The 24,844-nt window shown below is 40.3% G+C and overlaps 3 protein-coding genes across 4 annotated transcripts in view; 2 read left to right on the plus strand and 1 right to left on the minus strand.

The window, feature by feature from the left end:
• Positions 1-24,844, minus strand: part of LOC121688279 — a 522,978-nt gene that overhangs the window by 382,239 nt on the left and 115,895 nt on the right. The window lies entirely within an intron of this gene.
• LOC121688276 (myosin-7-like) overlaps positions 1-24,844 on the plus strand; it is a 95,068-nt gene that overhangs the window by 48,824 nt on the left and 21,400 nt on the right. Inside the window, exon 40 of the mRNA XM_042067750.1 lies at positions 13,216-13,250. The gene's annotated coding sequence lies outside the window, so the exon portion shown is untranslated. The remainder of the gene's footprint in view (positions 1-13,215; positions 13,251-24,844) is intronic.
• Positions 555-13,324, plus strand: LOC121688273 (myosin-7-like). The gene is made up of 37 exons (XM_042067748.1): positions 555-763; positions 1,001-1,144; positions 1,402-1,558; positions 1,694-1,721; positions 1,811-1,913; positions 2,447-2,539; positions 2,632-2,695; positions 2,782-2,880; positions 3,005-3,108; positions 3,201-3,339; positions 3,432-3,550; positions 4,560-4,709; positions 4,788-4,958; positions 5,130-5,439; positions 5,567-5,637; positions 5,785-5,990; positions 6,085-6,208; positions 6,394-6,530; positions 6,875-7,130; positions 7,277-7,519; positions 7,621-7,797; positions 7,885-8,030; positions 8,763-8,853; positions 8,964-9,353; positions 9,467-9,593; positions 9,697-9,815; positions 9,905-10,101; positions 10,199-10,382; positions 10,468-10,633; positions 10,717-10,841; positions 10,955-11,263; positions 11,640-11,843; positions 11,945-12,241; positions 12,363-12,467; positions 12,553-12,648; positions 12,780-12,914; positions 13,212-13,324. The coding sequence occupies exons 1-37, from the start codon at positions 563-565 to the stop codon at positions 13,230-13,232; spliced, it is 5,808 nt and encodes a 1,935-aa protein (XP_041923682.1). The 5' UTR covers positions 555-562; the 3' UTR covers positions 13,233-13,324.

Raw genomic sequence — 24,844 nt, forward strand, 5'->3', positions numbered from 1 at the left:
CTGCACTAAGGTACAATAACATTAGGAGTGATATTTTGCTTGCATCTAGAAGTAAGTCATTCAAAACCTTAATATGTTTAGTGCTGTTATTTACTAAAGGTAATCAAAATACCCATTTGACCTTAGGAAGGTTGTTAGTTGATTAAAGACTGTTGTCAATATTTTTTACAATAAATAGTAGATTGGATATCGGATTGCAATTGTTTAACACGGATACATCCAGATTATTCTTCTTGAGAAGGGGCTTTAGCCGTTATCAGGGACTTAGGAAATGTGTCAGACAGCAATGATACATTAAAAATGTGAAGCACCTATGCTGCTATGAGGAGAATTCAGTAGGTCCCAAAACGTCAACAATCTGATTCTCCTAATCCACTTCATACATTTCAAATCCTAACTTTAAGCAACTCAACAACACTCACCTCAGTATCTTAACAGTATTGGCTAAAGGACTTAAGGTCTGGCTGTCACATGCTAGTCTTAGGATATACAATTGAACTTGTTCATGTCCTATCTGTGCAAGAATTAATTAGTTCATATCATTTACATTGCAGACTTCACCATGGGTGATGCGGTGATGGCAGAGTTTGGGTCGGCGGCTTCTTTTCTGAGGAAGTCGGACATGGAGCGTCTGGAGGCCCAGACTCGCCCCTTTGACATTAAGAGGGCCTGCTTCGTGGTGGACCCTGAGGTTGAATTTGTGAAAGGAACGGTCCAAAGCAGAGACGGTGACAAAGTCACTGTTCTTACTGAGTTTGATAAGGTAATGCATGGCAAATACATTTTAAACATATTTCAGAGCTCTTACCTATTACTGAATCACTTGCATTCTTATATATTTTTCCATTCAGCTATTCTTTTACTGACAGCTTACTATAAAAGGCAATTTTACACAGTTTTTCATACGTTTCTCGGACTAGATTTGTGTTGAGCTGATTATCTTGCTCAAAGATGAAGGAGAGAATTCTACAAAGAGATTGATTTTGCTTGTATCACACAGACTGTCACTGTAAAAGAGGCAGATGTCCACCAACAGAACCCGCCAAAGTATGATAAAATTGAGGACATGGCGATGTTCACCTTCCTGCATGAGCCTGCTGTGCTGTTTAACCTCAAAGAGCGTTACGCAGCCTGGATGATCTACGTGAGTACAAAAATGAGACTATGTTCCATAGTAGCAAAAACATATGTCCAAACTTAACTTACCATATATTTATTTCTATAGACTTACTCTGTTCTCTGAATTTCCCCTTGGGGATCAATAAAGTATGTATGTATGTATGTATGTATGTATGTATCTATCTATCTATCTATCTATCTATCTATCTATCTATCTATCTATCTATCTGTTGCCTCATTTGTTGACATTGGTCATAATAAATTGTATGTTTATTTGTACAGACTTACTCTGGGTTGTTCTGTGTCACTGTCAATCCCTACAAGTGGTTGCCAGTGTACGACAAGCAAGTCGTCGCTGCTTACAGAGGCAAGAAGAGGAGTGAAGCTCCTCCCCACATCTTCTCCATCTCGGACAATGCTTACCAGTACATGCTGACAGGTAAAGATATTCTGTTCAAGCAACCGCCTTAGCACTTAATAGGTATGCAGTATATTGAAACAAGGGGTCATCAACAATTCACCATATTGATGTTCTTGGCTTTATATTAACATTTAATTCTTGTACATTACACAGACAGAGAGAACCAGTCTGTCCTTATCACGTGAGTATAATTCAGTCTTTGATTCTACATTTCTTGTTAACTTGCTGATGAGGGAGTGAACCTTTACATACTTTTGTTTCCAACAACAGTGGAGAATCTGGTGCCGGAAAGACTGTGAACACCAAAAGAGTCATCCAGTACTTTGCTAGCATTGCAGCCTCTGGAAAGAAGGACCCCTCTCAGGAGAAAAAGGTAAATCACCTCAATGTGGGCTGGACATAATTTCCACTTCTGAGGCATCTACAAGTAACTTTTGTTAAAGAGAGTCTGAGCTCTCACAATTGGGAAATGTTTCCTACTCATCGTAATGGATGTAGATTTTACGTTAACTTTGAAATCATATTGATCAGTGATTCCTAACGTTATATTCTACTTAGCCTTACCTTTACAAACTGCTAATAAACCACATTGGCAGTGAGGAAATAATGTATTTACCTTTGCTACATTTACATATTCTTCAAACTGCAACTTTTTGATGATTACAGGTATGGCTATTACCCTTTACCACAGCTACTTTTTTAATTTCAAAATTAATGTCATCCCCTCTCATCGTTCATTAACCTGCCATAATGGTGGCTGAGGGAAACATAAACACATTGAAAGAAGCCAAACTAGTATCTCAGTAAAATGAAAATGAGCGGAGATGCTAGGTTGGTGGGGCCAAGTTAGTCTCCAAGACCTGGCATTTGAAAGGTGAGTTGATATGTTGTGTTATATTTTCCCAGGGCACCCTGGAAGATCAAATCATCCAGTGTAACCCTGCTCTGGAGGCTTTTGGTAATGCCAAGACCATCAGAAATGACAACTCCTCCCGATTCGTAAGCCCTCTATTGATTTTCAATTCGTTATCAACTCAAGATCCACTCTTCTATCACTGCCATGATTAATTTTCATGTGTCACTCATGCTAGGGTAAATTCATCCGTATCCACTTCGGTGTGAGCGGCAAGCTGGCATCAGCAGATATTGAGACCTGTAAGTAAATAAGCCCTTTTTGATTGCCTTCATCTGTGGAGACCGAATGTATGGCTTTAAAGTTTAATTACTCTGTAATCTCCCAGATCTGCTGGAGAAGTCCCGTGTCACTTTTCAGCTCAAGGCTGAGAGAGACTACCACATCTTCTACCAGATCCTGTCCCAACAGAAACCGGAGCTGTTGGGTGAGAAATGCATACTCTCCAGTGATTTGTGTGTATGAATATGAAATAAATGTCTACTTACAGTAATTGTTTTCTTAGCTCAGTTCCAGTAGCGTTACTTAAACTATGGTCTCGCTTTCTTCAGAGATGTTGTTGATCACCTCCAACCCCTATGACTACGCGTTCATCTCCCAAGGAGAAACACAAGTAGCCTCTATTGTTGATGCTGATGAGCTGGTGGCTACTGATGTGAGACGGCCTGCTTTCACTTTCCCATATACTCATACAGAGGTATGTTATGGGTGTATTAATTACTGAATGAAATATTTGATTTGTTACAGGATGCATTTGATGTACTGGGCTTTACTCAAGAGGAAAAGAATGGTATTTACAAGCTGACTGGTTCCATTATGCACTATGGCAACATGAAGTTCAAGCAGAAGCAGAGAGAGGAGCAGGCAGAAGCTGATGGCACTGAGGGTGTGTATTCATTTTTCATGTTGGATGTAATACCCACACATGTTACAGTTAAATATGGGTAGAGAGGTGTAACTGTAAAGATTTCACTCCAGATGCCGACAAAGTCGCTTACCTCATGGGTCTGAACTCTGCTGACCTCATCAAGGGTCTGTGTCACCCAAGGGTCAAAGTAGGAAACGAGTGGGTCACCAAAGGACAGAATGTAAATCAGGTAATATCAGAATTCAGAATCAGAATTCTTGTGATATTATAGTATTATAAGTATTATAAATATTTATAGTAGTTAACTACACTGAGTCACTAATGTGTCATGTACAAGGCATAGTTATTAAAGGTACACTATGGAAGATTTTAACCTTAATGCAACCTCTACAAAGCCAATTTGATGGTAAATGAATTCGTAATAGGGGAATCGTTCAGGTCGCTTCTGATAGAATCAGCAATGCAACTTCAAGAATTCTTGACCCGAAGACATAATCGTGAAACATTACCTCATCAGTAGATATAGCTCTTTGGAGGTTAGTCATTTGCCTCCATAAGCATGCATTTTCATTGTGTAAAGGGGGGGGGGGGGCAACTGCAAAGTAAATATAAAATATAAATATATTGCAACTCTAGGGGGAGCTGTAGAGTCACCAAAAATACCTGAAACTGCATAGTATATATAAATAACTAGGCTGTTATAAACCCATGCCTGTTTAACAAGTTAAAGGAGAAATCCGGCTGATTTTTACATGGATCTTGATCCCTAGACATCGCTGGAGTAGCTGCAGCTAATGACCAGTAAAGAAGCAGAAAGCGAGGAAACCATTGTCGGAGGAACAGGGAAAGAGGAAACGACAGACTGACCGATTGAGGAGTGTTGTAAAATATATATCCTGATACCCTGAAGGGGGAGCTCTGCAGAGAAACCTGTGAAAAAAAAGTGAAAAATTGCCAAAAGTACATAGTTTCTCTTTAAGAGGCAAAAAATGCACGTTTAGATGATGCCCCCAGACCTAGTATTGTAGTTCAATGGGAGTACAGGCCATTAGCTGCAGCTACTCCAGTTCGGTAGCACCGATTTTGGTCGTTATTTTTCCAATCGACAATACTCGGCAACGTGTAGTGATCAAGTCGGATTTCTCCTTTAAGTGTTTAATTCGATACCATCATTATTACAGCAGTCACACCTCATCCATTGGCATTTTCCATATTATTAATTTCCATTTCATCTTTAGGTATACTACTCTATTGGAGCCCTGTCCAAGTCAGTGTATGAGAAGATGTTCAACTGGATGGTTGTCAAAATCAACCTGACCTTGGATACCAAACAGCCTCGCCAGCACTTCATTGGTGTGCTGGATATTGCTGGATTTGAGATCTTTGATGTGAGTTTTAAAGCTAAGACAAACACTATAATTTTAAGAAATATATAAAATATTAACAAAATCAATATTGTCTTTCAGTTCAACACCTTTGAGCAACTGTGCATCAACTTCACTAATGAGAAGTTGCAACAGTTCTTCAACCACCACATGTTTGTGTTGGAGCAAGAGGAGTACAAGAAGGAGGGCATTGAGTGGACGTTCATTGACTTTGGCATGGACTTGGCCGCTTGCATCGAGCTCATTGAGAAAGTGAGTGAAAAGTATTATTTACTCGTTAATTACACACAGTTTCCTTTGGCAGCATAGATCATAATTATTTGTCTGGTTGCAGAATATTTTACATAGATCATTACATGGACAAACATATTTTGTTACTTGTCTTAAAAAAAAAGTCATGTTTCAGTGTTTTTTTCTCCATAGCCCATGGGTATCATGTCCATCCTTGAAGAGGAGTGCATGTTCCCCAAGGCCAGTGATTCAACATTCAAAGCTAAGCTTTATGACAACCACTTGGGCAAAAATGCCTGCTTCCAGAAGCCCAGGATTGTCAAGGGGAGACCAGAGGCCCATTTCTCCCTGGTTCACTATGCTGGCACTGTTGATTACAACATTGGCAACTGGCTGGTGAAGAACAAAGACCCTCTCAATGAGACTGTGGTCGGACTCTTTCAGAAGTCAAATCTTAAGATGTTGTGTGCTCTCTTCGCCAACTATGCCGGTGCTGACTCAGGTATTCTGTCAATCTCTTACTAACTAATCCTATGATAATTAACATCATGTGTATGTGAAGAGCTAATCCTATGATAATTAACATTATGTTTATGCGAAGAGCTGATGGACATGTGATATTTTAATAGCCGCTGAGTCTGGTGGTGGTGGCAAGAAGAAGAAGGGTTCTTCTTTCCAGACTGTATCTGCCCTTCACAGGGTAAGTGTGACAGGTTAAATTAACATACTAAAGTGAAGATATTTATTAGTACCACATATCTTTCTTTTAAGTATATAGATCAATGGTCCAACTGGAATTCTGTGCAGTCCTACTGAAATTTGTTTTTATTTAAATGTATGGACACAGGAGAATCTGAACAAGCTGATGACCAACTTGAGGTCAACTCACCCCCACTTTGTGCGCTGCATCATCCCCAACGAGACCAAGACTCCTGGGGCCATGGAGAATCCTCTGGTCATGCACCAGCTGCGCTGTAACGGTGTGCTGGAAGGCATCAGGATCTGCAGAAAGGGCTTCCCCAACAGGATCCAGTATGCAGACTTCAAACAGAGGTAAAATCTGTTATTTTTTGTCCTAATTATTACACATTTCTTACAAAAAAATTGAGAGCATATGTCTATATCAGGACTATTTTAACCTCTTTAGATACCGTATCCTGAATCCTGCAGCTATCCCTGAAGGACAGTTCATTGACAACAAGAAAGGAGCAGAAAAACTGCTTGGATCGCTGGATATTGACCATGAGCAGTACAGATTTGGACACACTAAGGTGCTTTATAGTATAATGTTCACATAAACCTTCAATGATGAAGCAAACACTGTGTGACAATCTGTCACTTTCTGAGCTACCGGTATATATTTTTTGTATGTCTTATGTTTTGGTATATGTGGATTTCAGCTATAATTGTATAATAAAATAGACTGTTATACATTACCTGTTTTGACTCTTATCAGGTGTTTTTCAAAGCTGGTCTCCTGGGTGTCCTTGAGGAGATGAGAGACGACCGTCTCGCTCTCATCATCACTGGTCTTCAATCTAGAGCCCGTGGACTTCTTGCCAGGATTGAGTTCAAGAAAATTGTAGAACGCAGGTGATAACCTCTAAAAAGAATGACAAATTATGTAGAATATCAGTGGTACAAGGTGCTAATACTTGTACACGTTAGAGTTCTCCATTACCCTACACAGATACAATATCTTGGCAAGATTGCATTAGTAACCATATGTTTTATATTTATTGTTGACCCATAAAGACAAATGTAAGCACTAGTTACATTTTAGGGACTCACTGTTGGTAATAACCATATGTTTTAGATTAATTTTTGATTAAAAAGGATCTCCTGTTATAGATGTATTCCATATTTTTGTGATGTTATTTTACATTACATTCTACATCATCAGAGAAAGACCCATTTCAGCACAAATTATATTACAGGGATGCACTGCTGGTGATCCAGTGGAATGTCCGTGCATTCATGGGTGTCAAGAATTGGCCCTGGATGAAGATGTACTTCAAGATCAAGCCTCTCTTGAAATCTGCTGAGTCCGAGAAAGAGATGGCAAACATGAAGGAAGAATTCCTGAAGCTGAAGGAGGCCTATGCAAAATCTGAGGCTCGTAGAAAAGAGCTGGAGGAGAAAATGGTTTCTATTATCCAAGAGAAGAATGACCTCCAACTTCAAGTCCAAACTGTGAGCATACTCTGTAATTTAACCAGCAACTGTTTATTAGTCTGTGAAAGATCTACCTATTTGAATTTAACCAATATCCAAAATGCAAATATGACATACATAGTATTGATTCAATATATCAATCTACACTATTTTGTTCATCATAGGAACAAGACAGTCTTTGTGATGCTGAGGAGCGATGTGAAGGTCTAATCAAGAGCAAAATCCAGCTTGAGGCCAAATCCAAGGAGCTGGCTGAAAGACTTGAAGATGAGGAGGAGATGAATTCAGAGCTGACAGCAAAGAAGAGGAAGTTGGAGGATGAATGCTCTGAGCTCAAGAAGGACATTGATGATCTAGAGCTCACTCTAGCTAAAGTAGAGAAAGAGAAGCATGCTACTGAAAATAAGGTGAGCACAACTCAACATTGCACTAATCACCAAGCAAAAATGTCAAGTAGTCAAGTCAAGTAATCAAGTAACCATTTGTCAATGGTCTACTTTACTTTTAGGTTAAAAACCTGACTGAGGAGATGGCAGCTCTTGATGAAATCATTGCCAAGCTGACCAAGGAGAAGAAAGCATTGCAGGAGGCTCACCAGCAAACGCTGGATGACCTTCAGAGTGAGGAGGACAAAGTCAACACTCTGACTAAGGCCAAAACCAAGCTGGAACAGCAAGTTGATGATGTAGGCAATACAAACAAACAAGCACCTACATCTCACTGCATGCAATTAATAAAGACACTTACACAATTCCTTTTTTATCCTAAATAGCTTGAAGGGTCCCTGGAACAGGAAAAGAAACTAAGAATGGATCTTGAGAGAGCTAAGAGGAAGCTTGAGGGTGACTTAAAGTTGACCCAGGAAAGTCTTATGGACTTGGAGAATGACAAACAGCAGCTTGAAGAGAGGATGAAGAAGTATGTACAAATCAGATACTAATCTATAATAAATAATAAATACACAGAAAATATATGTACCATGTAAGGGATAATGTATAGAACGCCGGTCATTATTGGGAAAATAAGTCCCGACAGGGCGAACCACACCCCGACACACAGCGGAGGGGTCTTGTTCCGCCCTGAAGGGACTTATTTTCCCAATAATGACCGGCGTTCTATACATTATCCCGTTTATTACACGGCTACTTGCCGTGCCAAAACGAAACAATAAATTCCCCACGATGTGACTCTTTAGCCTACATACAGTAGCCTAGGCTATAGCCTATTTGCTACCGTTTCATCGTGGCTTTTGGTGAGAAACAAATAGTTTGCACGCTGAACTTGAATCAAACAATCTTTAGAACACAGCTGATCAACCGTCTGCTGTCACATTTGAATGAATTTCCAGTCTTAGCGCAGTAATATGAAAGATGTAAATTAGAAGCACAAAGCCCATTTTCCTTGACAGCGGTCTGTTATACTTAGCAACGGTCTGTTATTGAGAATTAGCAGACCACCGAACATTGGGAAGGCCCATTCAAGTGAATGGAGCATTCTGCAGCACTCTGAAGAGCTGTGTAATATATATATATATATATATATATATATATATATATATATATATATATATATATATATATATATATATATATATATATATATATATATATACCAATATATTGATATTTCCATTGACCTGTTTCAAAACAGGAAAGACTTTGAGATCAGTCAACTTAATAGCAAGATTGAAGATGAACAAGCTATGGCTGCCCAGCTCCAGAAGAAACTGAAGGAGCTACAGGTAAATGAAAAATCCTTAAGATATAAAATATTACATTTTGTTAAAAACATATCTATATTTTTCACAGAAACAAATAAAAAATACACTTCTTACTTCTTTACTTTCCTTAGGCTCGCATTGAGGAGCTGGAGGAAGAGCTGGAGGCTGAGAGAGCTGCCCGAGCCAAAGTGGAGAAGCAGCGGGCAGACCTGGCCAGAGAGCTGGAGGAGATCAGTGAGAGGCTGGAGGAGGCTGGAGGTGCCACTGCTGCCCAGATTGAGATGAACAAGAAGAGGGAGGCTGAGTTCCAGAAACTGCGCAGAGACCTCGAAGAGTCCACTCTGCAACATGAGGCCACTGCCTCCACACTGAGGAAGAAGCATGCAGACAGTGTGGCTGACCTTGGGGAGCAGATTGACAACCTTCAGAGAGTGAAACAAAAGCTTGAGAAGGAGAAGAGTGAACTCCGTCTGGAGTTGGACGATGTGGTCTCCAACATGGAGCAAGTCTCCAAGGCCAAGGTTTGTACAAAATGGCTGAAGGAAGAAAATAATGCGTCTCACTGAATTTTCTATACTGACAACAGTTTTCAAGAAATAGTACATGAGAACAACGTTCCGTATTATTTTGTCAGACAAACTTGGAGAAGATGTGCAGAACACTGGAGGACCAGATGAGTGAATACAGAACGAAGTCTGAGGAGGGCCAGCGCTCCATCAATGACTTCACCATGCAGAAAGCCAAGCTTCAAACTGAAAATGGTAAGTTTACATGGTAAAACAACTTATTCATTTGATACACGTTGTAAGAAAAGAAGAAGAAAAGAAGCATTTTCATTGAAGAAAGTATATTCTTTTCATCAAGGTGAGCTTACAAGACAGCTGGAAGAGAAAGACTCACTTGTTTCTCAACTGACAAGAGGCAAACAGTCCTACACGCAGCAGGTTGAGGATCTGAAGAGGCAACTTGAAGAGGAAGTGAAGGTATTCATATCTGACTTGCAGAAAAGTCTTTCAATTGTACTCTACAGCTATGACATATCTGATGGACTTGTATCTGATACTATCCACAGGCCAAGAATGCACTAGCCCATGCAGTGCAGTCCTCTCGTCATGATGCTGACCTCCTGAGGGAGCAGTATGAGGAGGAGCAGGAGGCCAAGGCTGAGCTGCAGCGCAGTCTCTCCAAGGCCAACTCTGAGGTGGCTCAGTGGAGAACCAAGTACGAGACTGATGCCATCCAGAGGACTGAGGAGCTGGAAGATGCCAAGTAATGCCACCTGCACTGACTCTGTATGAATTGTTTAAAATCGATGGTTAGACATGGCATGTATATCTGTCCCTCACTTTCAATTTTTTTTCCACAGGAAAAAGCTTGCTCAGCGTCTGCAAGATGCAGAGGAAGCTGTGGAGGCTGTCAATGCCAAATGCTCCTCCCTGGAGAAAACTAAGCATAGACTGCAGAATGAGATTGAAGATCTCATGGTAGATGTGGAGAGATCCAATGCTGCTGCTGCTGCTCTAGACAAGAGACAAAGAAACTTTGATAAGGTAAGAAAACAATGATCAAAACACCATTGTCAATATGCCTTCACAAGATTTTCAGACTTACACATACAAATGTTCACCTTAACAGGTCTTGGCTGAGTGGAAGCAGAAGTATGAGGAGTCCCAGACTGAGCTGGAGAGTTCCCAGAAAGAGTCCAGATCTCTTGGCACTGAGCTCTTCAAACTCAAGAACTCTTATGAGGAATCTTTGGATCATCTTGAAACAATGAAGAGGGAGAACAAAAATCTTCAAGGTCTGTTTGATCCTCCCTTAAGACAAGACATATGATTGTTAAAGTGACATCACACAACTAACTAATATTGGTCTGCTTTCCAGAGGAAATTTCTGATCTAACTGAGCAACTTGGTGAGACTGGAAAGAGCATTCATGAGCTTGAGAAGGTCAGGAAGACACTTGAGCAAGAAAAGGCAGAGATCCAGACTGCCCTGGAGGAAGCGGAGGTACATTCATAAAGATCAAAATAATCAGAAAACTAGTTTCCCTCATTCAAAGACAGCAAGGAAGCTTATGTTTACAGAACTAAGTAGATTATCATGTTCCTATATCTCCACAGGGTACCCTTGAACATGAGGAGGGTAAGATCCTCAGAGCTCAGCTGGAGTTTAATCAGGTCAAAGCTGACATTGAGCGTAAACTTACTGAGAAGGATGAGGAGATGGAGCAGGCCAAGAGGAACCAGCAGAGAGTGGTGGATACCCTGCAGAGCTCCCTGGAGTCTGAGACTCGCAGCAGGAATGAGGCTCTCAGGGTGAAGAAGAAGATGGAGGGAGACCTCAATGAGATGGAGATCCAGCTCAGCCAGGCCAACAGGCAGGCATCTGAGGCCCAGAAGCAGCTCAAGGGTCTCCATGGACATCTGAAGGTGAAACAATACAGCACAGAGCTCCATAATCCCATTGATTCTCAAGAGATCACTAACTGCATAGGTCTTATGAGTGCATTCCTAAACTTGATGTAACAGCTAATATTCACCTGTAGCACTTTTTTCTCATTCTCTACCAAAGATTTCCCTCATATATTTGTCCATCTTCTCTATTCACTTACTGGTAGTTGTGCATGTAGTCAAAGGTATCTTAAAAATAACCTATATACAGTATTAAGGTATATCCCATACATCCACTTTTGTCTGAAAAGTGCAACTTTGCTTTTTATTTCTGCTCTAGGTCAACTATCTTTTTGAATAGATAGCTGAATACAGAGAAATACAAGTTTACATTTTTAACATGTGTACATTGCAGGATGCTCAACTGCAACTGGATGACGCTCTACGTAATAATGATGATCTCAAAGAAAACACTGCTATTGTGGAGAGACGCAGCAATCTGCTGCAAGCTGAACTGGATGAGCTCAGGTCCCTGGTGGAGCAGACTGAGAGAGGCCGGAAACTGGCTGAACAGGAGCTGCTGGACGTCAGTGAGAGGGTACAGCTGCTGCACTCTCAGGTAAAATCCTAAACATGGTGGTTTTCAGATTTATTCATATTACACAGATTATTTCACAATGTGACACAGACCATTGTGAACATTTCTGTCTTGTCATATAGAACACAAGCCTGCTGAACCAGAAGAAGAAGCTGGAGGCTGATACATCCCAGCTGCAGAATGAAGTAGAGGAGGCTGTGCAGGAGTGCAGGAATGCTGAGGAAAAGGCCAAGAAGGCCATCACTGATGCTGCCATGATGGCAGAGGAGCTGAAGAAGGAGCAGGACACCAGTGCTCACCTGGAGCGCATGAAGAAGAACATGGAGCAGACCATCAAGGACCTGCAGCACCGTCTGGATGAAGCTGAACAAATCGCCATGAAGGGTGGTAAGAAGCAAATCCAGAAACTGGAGTCCAGAGTAAGTCTTGCGTTTTTGCTAAAGCACTTTTTTTAATAATCAGTGCTTAACTAGATATAATTACAGGTAGACATACAGTATCACCATTTGTTAAACATTTGCTTTATTTGTCTACATTTAGGTGAGAGAGCTGGAAAGTGAAGTGGAAATGGAGCAACGGAAGGCCGGTGATTCTGTCAAAGGAATCCGTAAATATGAGCGCCGCATCAAGGAGCTCACTTATCAGGTATATTAAATTATACCATACCAAACAGACTTTTTACAATACATAATGCTAAATGCTAAAATTCACCCACCTCTCCCATCTGTAGACTGAGGAGGACAAAAAGAATTTGAGCCGTCTTCAGGATCTGGTGGACAAACTGCAGCTGAAGGTCAAGTCCTACAAGAGAACATCAGAGGAGGCTGTAAGTGAACATTCTCTTCTCCTTAGTTTTTCTTTTCGTTCTATCTGTTATCAAAGTCTGTTAATATATTAACTGCTGAACATGCAAATAAACAATGAACAAAATACAATTAATTTGTGTGCACATTTCAGGAAGAGCAGGCTAATAGCAATTTGAGCAAGTTCCGCAAGCTGCAGCATGAGCTGGATGAGGCTGAGGAGAGAGCTGATATAGCTGAGTCTCAGGTCAACAAGATGAGATCCAAGAGTCGTGATACTGGTGGCAAGGTGAGAGCAACAGTTGCCACTGTATTGAATATGAATATATAAATATCACTGTCATGACCAGTACATATTATTATATTACATTGTGCTATATTTGCAGCGTTTAGCAGTACTAATCTAATTAAAATGATTGATTTTAAACCTGATTTTATTCATTGGGGCTCAAAATTGGCCCTAGCCACCAGTGAAATGCTGGTAAAATGTGAAAGTGGTTGGCAGATTAATAGAAGTTCATTTCAGACCCCTGACAATTATATTTATCCACATATTGCTGAAATTATTTTTTTTGCTGTATCACAGAAAGGACACGATGAAGAGTGAAGCTCTCATGATGAACATGTCTGAAAAGTTCTTGTTTGCTGTGTTTTAGTTTTCAGTATGGAATGCATTCCAATACAATCACTTAAAAAGTGTTTCTGTTGTTTGTATGTTCATGAGATACTTGCATGTAACATTCATCAAGTACCCCACCTATACATTCACAACAGGCCTACATAAAAGAAGGGGGGAAACTAAACTAAGGGCTTTCTTCTCTGATGATGATGCTATGAAGATAATTGGCCCATTATAAACTTCCTTAAACTGACAGTCATACCTGCTGGGTTCAAGTATTTGTTATGCCCATACAGCAGATTAACAATTCAAAATAAGTTCCATATATTGTTGTCATGATGAGAAGTGTTAAAAGGAGAAATCCTGCAATTTCTCACATAGACCTCTGTTCCTCAAGATCACTGAATACTGTTGGTACATGAAAAAAGGAAATAAAAAAATCAGTACTACTTAGCCTTGCTAGAGTTGCTGCAGCCAACAGCTAGAGTAGACAGGCAGCTAAGGTGCTACACTCTGGTGCAATCATCAAGAACCTACAATAAGTAGCACGTTTTTTTTTTTTTTTTTCAGTAACGACAGTACTCAGTGACCTTGAGAAACAGAGATCTATGTGAAAAATCGCAGGAGTAATTTGAACCCAGGGTCTTTTCCACCACGAGTCAAACACCCCCCCCCCCCCCCCCCCCCAAGAGGTGGATTACGTTGATCAAAGGAGTACTGAGTTTGACCGGCTTTAACGCTTACAACCCCAAAAAAAACAGTGCAAGTACTAGTGGCCATTAGCTAAAGACATCCAAACCGCTGCTCAATATAGCACCACACTTCATCAACAACATCAACAACTTAGTAAGTGTACCGGGAGTTTATTAAAAAGACGTTGGCAAAGGGGCAAAGACATAGTCAACCTTCACCCTCTAGACACGCACGCACACACACACACACACACAAGCACACACAGAGAGAACACTCACTCATACAAAAAACCTTTGTTGAAAAGTGTCAGGTTTTAAAAGATGGGAGCCCCTCCCCAACAGACAGCTTTCTTTAGCCTCTCAAATAAAAGGTGCAAAATGCAGAAGTATCCTTCGCCTACCTTCGTCTCTTACCTCTTATGTGTCCAATTCAAGCACTCTCATTCAATACCAAATTCACATATATTTAGCATTATCTGTTAAGAGTGAGTGTATTTGTACTTGCAGCATTCAAATTTAAGAGACCACTGCAGATTTGAATATGACTCTCAACTCATTCAAATGTCACTCAGCAACCATAGGAGGGCATCAGAAAGATGTGCAATGGTCTCTTCATTTTTTCAAATTAATATATATATATAAATCACAAACCACCTCTGCGCATAATGATGCCCTGCCCACAGTGAAGCTGCAGTGTTGGATACATGATGGTCAGGGACCACCTGCAACGCCTTCGGAAACCACCAGAGCACAGCCTTGCTTTATTAGTCTCCCAAAGGAGACATTTGTTTTGGACACCGGGAAATTGCAGCAAGAGTTACAACAAAGACACACAGCTGTGCAAATTCCACATTACCATTCTCTATACGTGTAAAAAAGCCATCCTTCATGCATTCTTCTGTTCTCCCATATATGCCTTACAAACACTCATTCTCCTACTTCCATTAAAACATCCATGCAATCAGTCATAAATATACATTCATTTATCCATTCATAAATACCCATACATACAATCATAAATATGCATTCATTCCTCAAGTCCGCTTGGGAGTAACTATGATAATGTTAGGAGATATCCTAATCCTATCCTCTACCGAAGTGATAAAAGGGTGAAAGGTCTTTAGAAATAGTTATACATTTGTACTATTTTGAAAACACTGAAGACATAAACTATGAATACAAACAAATTACCAAACTCATTAACAAAGCCAGATCAAAAATTACATCACAGAACAAGCTCAACATAGTAAAGTCTGCTTACTTTTACACCTTGAGATCTCCTGTTGTATTGGCACTGAACTGCAAGGCTCCACCTCAAAGATCAGAAAAATCTTCCATTTGGGCTCTTTCAGTTTTACTGTCAAAGCTCTAAAAAGGCTCATCTACGGGGTTCTTCTATGTGACAAAGTGGGAAAGAGAGAAATAGTATAAATACATAGAATTTTAAATAGTATAGATAAAAACATAGTATTTAAGTTAAGGCATTTTTAACCATTTTACGTTTTTCTCACTACTTATGCTACACTGACCTTAAATTAAGGGAACCCATCTGGTACGGGGGTAAAAACAATAAGAATGTTTCCTTTCCACGTCCTTGTGCTTGTCTTAGGCTGATCCTAAACTGACATGACTGTGCACTGAAATTAATGTTCTGGCTCTGGTCCCAGAGGAGGAGTCTGTTGGCTGCTGCTACCCTGAAATTCTCTAAGGAGATGACAATGTAACACCTGTTGGGCTTCCCTTCACAACACACACACACACACACAGACACACAGACACACACACACACACACACACACATACACACACTCTTTTCTCTCCTGGTCTTATAAGTTGTAACCCAAGAAGAATAAAATGGAGAATACAAATGCATCTTTGCCTTGATGTCTGTTTTATTTGCAAGACCAACTGTTGCAGATTAGACTGAAATATCTCAGTCTCATTGATATTTAGCAAGAATTTCACAGGGTTATCTTTGTACTCAAGGACAATGGGAAGGAGATATGCATGTGCATGGTAAACTAGACAGCACTAAGTCTTGCAAGTAACTTTCTTAGCAACTTGAGGGACAGCAACAGGCCTATAAGTCTCTATGGCCAGAGGATACTCCCAAGAGAGGGCTACAAGGCAGTGCAATAGAACAGGGCCTAACTCATTTGTTCGGTCTCAGACACTGTAGCCCATGAACATCACTACAGTACTTCCGACTTCATTGAGATTTTAAAAAATCACACTTAAACTCTTGTGGAGAAAAAGAAGTCTGAAATGCAGACATTTTGGCCTACAAAGCTTTGTCTGATTTCAAGTGGGTTTTATGATATTCAGTATATTAAGACATGGAACTTTGATTTTTGCTACATGGGAGCTAACTTGCAGTGCAACTTGCAATAATTGGTTAGCCTTTGGTTAGCTCCAGAATTTCCTTATATGGGCAAAGAGGGCAGCTTTGGGTCCTTTTTGTAGGCAAACTTCAGAGGTCTATTATCCAACTTACAGCACACAAACCCTCTGTGTGCACAGACTCTGGTCACAGAGGAGCTGCTACCCTGAGATTCTATAAGGAGATGACAAGGTGACACCTGTTGTCCTCCACTTCACAACACAGCTCAACACACACACACACACACGCACACATTACACATCCACTCAGTATGGAAGTAGGTCAGAGAGGTCATCTATACCCATTTCTGTGTTTGTGGGAGGTGATGGACAGAGGAGTGCTGTGATCTTTAAATCTTAACCTCAAATTTGACCATGACATGCCATTATGTATCACTGCAGACTATACTCCATAGTCAACTGTACCTGTTTATACTGTTAATACTGCACATACACTTATTTTTAACTCTTATAATGTTACTGTTAATACACTGCACATACCTGTACATATCAGTCTATTGACCATACTGTATATCCAACTACCAAGCAGTGCAACTTCAAACAGCGCATCGGTATTTCGATAGTCAGCGGCACATTTGAAGGAATCTGCTTGCACGCAAGACCGTATGGAACAGGTATTCCACTAAACCATACTTTACTAAAACCTAGCAGAGTATAGCCTACACACATCTCCACTCGTCTATTATTTGAAGTTATTGGCAAAGTGACACTAACTTCACCGTGGTCTCATAGTCAAGGACAAAACAGTTCTACACAGTTAATTACATTCAATGTTGATTGACAAGGGGTTACCATCGAAAACATAGCCTGAAGAAAGCAACACTTACCCCAATAATTTTCGAATGACTGAAATAAATCCTTTTTTATTTATTATTCCTATAAAAAAATACTATGATTTTTAGAGGGTGATCATGCGCCAGACCACACCTTCTGCCACACCCCTGAGAACAAGGCTTAATAAAAGTATAAGTAAGTAAGTATATATACTCTTTTGATCACGTGAGGGGAATTTGGTCTCTGCATTTATCCCAATCCGTAAATTAGTGAAACACACTCAGCACACAGTGAACACACAGTGAGGTGAAGCACACACTAATCCCGGCACAGTGAGCTGCCCGCAACAACAGCGGTGCTCGGGGAGCAGTGAGGGGTTAGGTGCCTTGCTCAAGGGCACTTCAGCCGTGCCTACTGGTCAGGGTTCGAACCGGCAACCCTCTGGTAACAAGTCCGAAGCGCTAACCAGTATGCCATGGCTGCATCAAGTAAAGCGCATAGCGAAAAATTGGAGTGTAAAATAGGAATATTTTTGTTGTACACTGACCTTAAATTAAGTGAACCCAGCTAGTACAGGGTAAAAACAATAAGAATGTTTCCACGTCCTTGTGCTTGTCTTAGGCTGATCCTACACTGAAATGACTGTGCACTGAAATTAATGTTCTGGCTCTGGTCCCAGAGGAGGAGTTTGTTAGCTGCTGCTACCCTGAGATTCTATAAGGAGATGACAAGGTAACACCTGTTGGGCTTCCCTTCACAACACACACACACACACACACACACACACACACACAGACACACACACATACACACACACACTCTTTTCTCTCCTGGTCTTATAAGTTGTAACCCAAGAAGAATAAAATGGAGAATACAAATGCATCTTTGCCTTGATGTCTGTTTTATTTGCAAGACCAACTGTTGCAGATTAGACTGAAATATTTCTCAGTCTCATTGATATTTAGCAAGAATTTCACAGGGTTATCTTTGTACTCAAGGACAAAGGGAAGGAGATATGCATGTGCATGGTAAACTAGACAGCACTAAGTCTTGCAAGTCACTTTCTTAGCAACTTGAGGGACAGCAACAGGCCTATAAGTCTCTATGGCCAGAGGATACTCCCAAGAGAGGGCTACAAGGCAGTGCAATAGAACAGGGCCTAACTCATTTGTCTCAGACACTGTAGCCCATGAACATCACTACAGTACTTCCGATTTCATTGAGATTTTAAAAAATCACACTTAAACTCTTGTGGAGAAAAAGAAGTCTGAAATGCAGACATTTTGGCCTACTGTACAAACCTTTGTCTGATTTCAAGTGGGTTTTATGATATTCAGTATATTAAGACATGGAACTTTGATTTTTGCTACATGGGAGCTAACTTGCAGTGCAACTTGCAATAATTGGTTAGCCTTTGGTTAGCTCCAGAATCTCCTTATATGGGCAAAGAGGGCAGCTTTGGGTCCTTTTTGTAGGCAAACTTCAGGTCTATTATCCCACTTACAGCACACAACCCCTCTGTGTGCACAGACTCTGGTCACAGAGGAGCTGCTACCCTGAGATTCTATAAGGAGATGACACGGTGACACCTGTTGTCCTCCACTTCACAACACAGCTCAACACACACACACACACGCACACATTACACATCCACTCAGTATGGAAGTAGGTCAGGGAGGCCATCTATACCCATTTCTGTGTTTGTGGGAGGTGATGGACAGAGGAGTGCTGTGATCTTTAAATCTTAACCTCAAATTTGACCATGACATGCCATTATGTATCACTGCAGACTATACTCCATAGTCAACTGTACCTGTCTATACTGTATCAGTCATCAAGGCATCAAATTCTGCCACAAACACTTACAACACACAACATCACTCATAAATGTGCTTTTTCTCATTTGGTTGTTTTCTGTTTGTTTATAGAGCAGAATGAGCCACTGCTGTTCAAAGGGCCCATTTGGGTGAAATTATTATTATAATTTATGTTATTATTATTTATTATTATCTACTATAGGGTTCTAGAATAAATAAAACAGTGTGTTTGAAATAATGGAATTTGTGCTCTCTCATGAAGCTGGGTCTTTGGAACATGGGGAGGGTGGGTCTCGGGGGGAGGGGGCGTTGATCGGGGGGAGGGGGTGTGACGCCACGAGTAGTTCAAGCAGACGTAGGACTTTCATGTACTTCGATCAGGGGGGAGGGGGCATGGCACTGTGTCAATGCCACGCCCCCTCCCCCCTGAGAAACAAAGTCTCTCTCCTTGCAAACTTCAAAACTTGAGAGCCCTGGTTAGAGAGGTCAGCGGCCAGCTACCCTGTAGACTTAATATCTTCAGTAATATAATGGATTATCTCCCTGTATGCACAATTTACATTTCATTTCAGATACCTAGTCTCTTATTTATGGAATTAATATTACATTTGAACATAGGCACATTGCTTTTACATTTGTAGATCTGTAAGCACCTGGTGTTCATGTGTAACTATCAAGGGCAAATGTTTTGTGGTTAAGCGAATCAGGTCAAAATGGCCAAACCCAGGGCTTCTTCATCTCATTTTCAAATAGAATATGGATTACTGTAGGTGTCCATTCTTAAATCATTTTGCAATTTAATTAGCTTATGTGTTTCAGTACCATTAGTATTTGTAACACACAGTAGCAGCAGTTGTATGTGCACTCAGACTCTGAGTCCAAAGAGCAGCTGCTGTACATTCATAAGGGTGTGAAGGTCCACTGACAAGTGCTTCAAAGGCCATCTGCAGTTGATGGAGGAACCTGAGATGCAATTCACAGGGTTATCTTTGTCCTCAAGGAAACAATGCAGTGCCAATAGATCAGTACTTAGGCTCCTAAAAAAAGACAGATTGGACTAGTTTCCTATCCATAAACAAAAGTTTGGAGGGATGGAAAATCAAGCATCAGTTTATGTCAGTATCCATTGTCATTGGCTCTATACTGTACACAACGGCATTCATTGTTTTCAGACAACCAGTAAAATAAAACAAATAAAATGTACAGTTTAAAAACCACAATGGACAGACCCAGATGAATTTCTGTTTTCTAACTACATAAGCACAATTAAAAAACAATACAGACCTCACTGAAAAAAACGATGCAATGTGCTTGAGAGACAGCGATGTGGACGAAGTTGAGATGAAGTGCACATGGATCAGCAGGTTGGGATTACAGGTAGACGTATCACCATTTGTGAAACATTTGCTTTATTTGTCTACATTTAGGTGAGAGAGCTGGAAAGTGAGGTGGAAATGGAGCAACGGAAGGCCGGTGATTCTGTCAAAGGAATCCGTAAATATGAGCGTCGCATCAAGGAGCTCACCTATCAGGTACCAGTATATTAAATTATATTAAAAATGGGCAACACATTGATCTAGCTCAGGGGTTCCCAAACTTTTCCACGACAAGGCCCCCCAAAAACCACTAGGTTCTGGACAAGGACCCCCTTGATGTGTTATTAAACCCATCGACAATACTATGGCAAATGTAAAAATACATTAAGCTAATCCTAATAATTATTTTAGCCACATGCACTTCGCGATGGAGCATACAGTGTGTAAAAATTGTATTTGGGGCTTTCTGCTATATGAGAGCTATCACTCTACTATTATTCCCAGTCATTATCATGGGAAATATAATGTTCAGATATGTGTCACATTATTATAATGGAATTGTATAACAACCCTTATAGTAATAGGTATATTTATTTGTTGCTTTTATTTTTCCTTCCAACTTGCTGAGGCCCCCCTGGCACCCCCTCGCGGCCCCCACTTTGAAAACCACTGATCTAGCTCACACACTATTTTAATCCCCGGGGCACCTTCAGGGAAAAAAAACCAAAACAATACCCTGTGACACTGTATTCTGTATGCAAGTGTGCAAGTGCAACCTATCGCTATAAACAACAGAGGGTGTACGATTGAAATCATCAAAAAATCATGTAAGAAGATATTGTGATGAGTGTTAGATCAATTCCCCAAGACTGTATTGATATCCTCAAATACAACTTACAGTAACTGTCATTTCAATGCAAAGCATGCTAAGATATGCCACAAATTGATAAATTGTGCAATGTGTTTCTTCAGCAATCTTCACCTTCACTGTGTTACAATGATATATGATGTGATATATGATAAAATAGCTGTGATACAGGCTACATAAATAAGAGAAATGATGGACCAAATCAGCAGTATTTGATACTCCTATCCAGCAGATTAACAGGTCTGAGTTAACAGACTTCCATAATCCCAGGAAATACACCAGCTAGGTTTAATTGAATTATATGCCTAATACAGACATATGACTTGAAATGCCACTTAATCAGCACAAAGTACTACATTCACCGGGGACAAGTGGCAAAGAAACAATCAACCCCCAGCATTACTGTATCTCTTCCAACCTAAAGCTGCAGCCACTTAACGTCAACCAAACTTGATCCCCCTCCTGCTTCTTGGAAACCACCAGTGGAAATATTTTGAGGTTCATTCATTCATGTCAGTTAACACTAACTTAGGCTACTGAAATTATATCTTTTGCACTGAACCACTAGTTCAAGCATATGGTTTTTACATGAAAGTATAAACTTTACTTGAAGTAACTGTCACAGTAGTCGAAATATCACAATTTTAAGGACATCCCAGATCTGCTTGGGAGTTACTATCACAATGTTAGGAGATACTGTATCCTAACTCTTCTGAAGTGATAAAAGGGTGAAAGGTCTTTAGAAATAGTCATACATTTGACTATTTTGAAAACACTGAAGACATAAACTATGACCATAAACAAATTACATCATTAACAAAGTCAAATCAATATATCACAATGCTATATCACAGCATACGCTCAACATAGTAAAGCCTACTTACTTTTACACCTTCAGATTTGTTGTATTGGCACTGAACTGTGAGGGCCCACCTCAAGGACCAGAGAAATCTTCCATTTGAGCTCTTTCTATTTTGCTCTCAAAGCTGTAGAAAGTTAGCTTGGGAAACCCAGACGAACTTCCGCCAAATTTGGGATTTGCTCTGCCACTCTCAGTTAAGAAGGGTCTGATGTCAACCAGGCTAGTAAAAAGTCTTATCCACAAAGTTCTTCTGCATGACAAATGAGAAAGAAAAAAATAGTATTAATACATAGTATTTAAATAAAGTATAGATACAAACATATTAAGTTACGGCATTTTTAATTATTTAAGGTGTTTTTATCATTAGTTTGGCTACATCGACCCTAAATATAGTGAACCCATCTAGCACGAAGTACAAAACAATAACAATCTTTCCACGTTCTTGTGCTTGTCTTAGGCTGATCCTACACTGAAATGCCTGTGTACTGAAATGAATGTCCTCGCTCTGGGCACTGGGGAGGAGTCTGTTGGCTGCTGCTCCACTGAGACTGTAAGATCACAAGGTAACACCTGTTGTGCTTCACTTCACAAGACAGCTCAACACACAAACAGACATACACACACACACACACACTCAGGATGGAGGTAGGCCAGAGAGGATCCATAACCATCTCCATGTCTGTAGGAGGTGATGGACAGAGGTGTGCTGTGATTTACTTTTTCTTAACCTCTTTTAACCTCTTAAAATTTGACCATGGCATGCCATTATGTAGCCCTATTCTGGTCTTATACAGTAACAAGCCTAGGAGAATAAAAGGGAGAATAAAAATGCATCTATGCCTTGATGTCTGTTTCATGTGCAAAACCATCTGTTGCAGATTGGATTTAAATATTTGTCTCATTGACATTTAGCAATAATTTCACAGGGTTATCTTTGTACTCAAGGACAAAGGGAAGGAGACATGCATGCGCATGGTAAACTAGACAGCACTAAGTCTTGAAAGTCACTTTCTTAACAGAGACATGAGTCTCCATGGCCAGAGGACACTCCAAAGACAATCCCTGCAATCTCTCTTTCTACAGACTGCTGTTGGTGTGTTCCCTCTATATTGAATCCAAGGCTTTGAACCGGTTCACGGAACGACAATGAAAACAGAAACTTGATGTTTTGTTAGGAACAGAAACAAAACCAGAAACTTTACATTTTTTTATGTTCTGGAACAGAATTATTTGGCACCAGCTGTGGCGCAACTGGCTGGGGCACCTGCACCGTACGCCGGCGACCCGGGTTCGATTCCCGCCCCGTGGTCCTTTCCGGATCCCACCAAAAAAATATACTTAAAAAAAACAAAAAAAATTGTTTATCTAAACACCATAGGTAGGTACCGTAGGTACTCCCATGCCCAGATGCAGGTCCAATAGACTCAGAAACTCTTTTATCCCGACTTCCATTTCCATTTTAAACAATCTGCCTAAACTGTTTTAACTACATTTGTGTGTTATGTATTGTTGTATTGTTACATATTGTTGTGTGTCTGTCCTTATGTCTGTCTGCTGGCTGTGCAATTAATTGCCCCTCGGGGAAAAGTTACCTTACCTTACCTTACCTTAAAATAATGTTAACTGGTTTTAATATTGTAATATTATTATATTATATTATATTATAATATTATGTTTTTTTGTTATTTTTTTCGTTCTTTGACAAGATTTCTGTGCAATATGACTTAAGAAATGTTCCTTGTCTTAATTCATGATAATACAAAAAAAAAAATTAGGCATGTCAGAATTACAGTTACTGTATGCCGCTTACATAATATAGCCTAAGTGCTTTTTTAATGTTTGATGATAAGATAGAGACTTGTTCTAACCGGTTCAGGAACGTCAATTTTAAGGTTGAACCGAACACCGGAAACGTTAAAATACTGTTTCTGTTCGGAACGAACCAATTGGGAAAAAAATCTGGTTCAAAGCCCTGATTGTATCGGAGTTATGTTCATACTTTGTTGCAAAAGACGCATATTTAGCTTGTTTATTATTGCGCTTCTCAACTGTAGGGGGACCCCAAGGCCAACAGCAACTCTTCTTTAGTGCTACTTTAAGGAAACTATATGATACATTCAGTGTCCAGACACCTAATCCCAGTGGGCTTGAGCAGGGTGTCACGGGAGTCTGTGTAGCCACCTGCCACAGCAAGTCCTCCCATGCCAATAATATCAATCCTCCAAGAGAAGATGTTGTGACGTCCTACCGGCAGTAGTGGTGATGGCTCAAGGACTCTTGGCAGCTGACTGATCCCCATAAGGGTCACACAAGAGATGGAATGGCATGTCTAACATCCCACAGCTATCTAAATAAGGATTTGGGAGAATAGAGGTTGCGTATCCTGTGACCTCAAATGTCTCAGTGGGTGAAGAAAAATCACCCTCACTCTTAGGACATCCCAGTCACATTAACGGAACCTTGTGGGTGGCTTCACACTTTCTTTGGTGTGTAAACATGTCTTAACAGTTTTCTTGACCCCAAGTCAAGTGCTAATGTAAGACTCAGATGCCTATGGCTCAACACCTCCTTGACTTCTTTTGTGCAAACAGCTGAACTAGTGTTTCTAGATGGATATGGTTAGAGAGGTCAGTAGCCAGCTACCCTGTAGTCCTAATGATTTCAGTGGGACACAAGATGATTTTCTTGTGTAGTGGACTCAATTACATTTATTTCAGTTATCAGCAGTCTTTTGGGACATAGACACAAGGTTTTGCATTGGTAGATTTGTAATTAAGCTACGGCCAGCTACCTAGTACACTTAATGTTTTCAGTAGTATGATGAATGTTTTCCCTGTGTGCCCGATTTGCATTTCATTTATAATCGTAATA

Source organism: Alosa sapidissima, chromosome 17, assembly GCF_018492685.1.
Source record: "Alosa sapidissima isolate fAloSap1 chromosome 17, fAloSap1.pri, whole genome shotgun sequence".
In the NCBI taxonomy this organism is placed as follows: Eukaryota; Metazoa; Chordata; class Actinopteri; order Clupeiformes; family Clupeidae; genus Alosa; species Alosa sapidissima.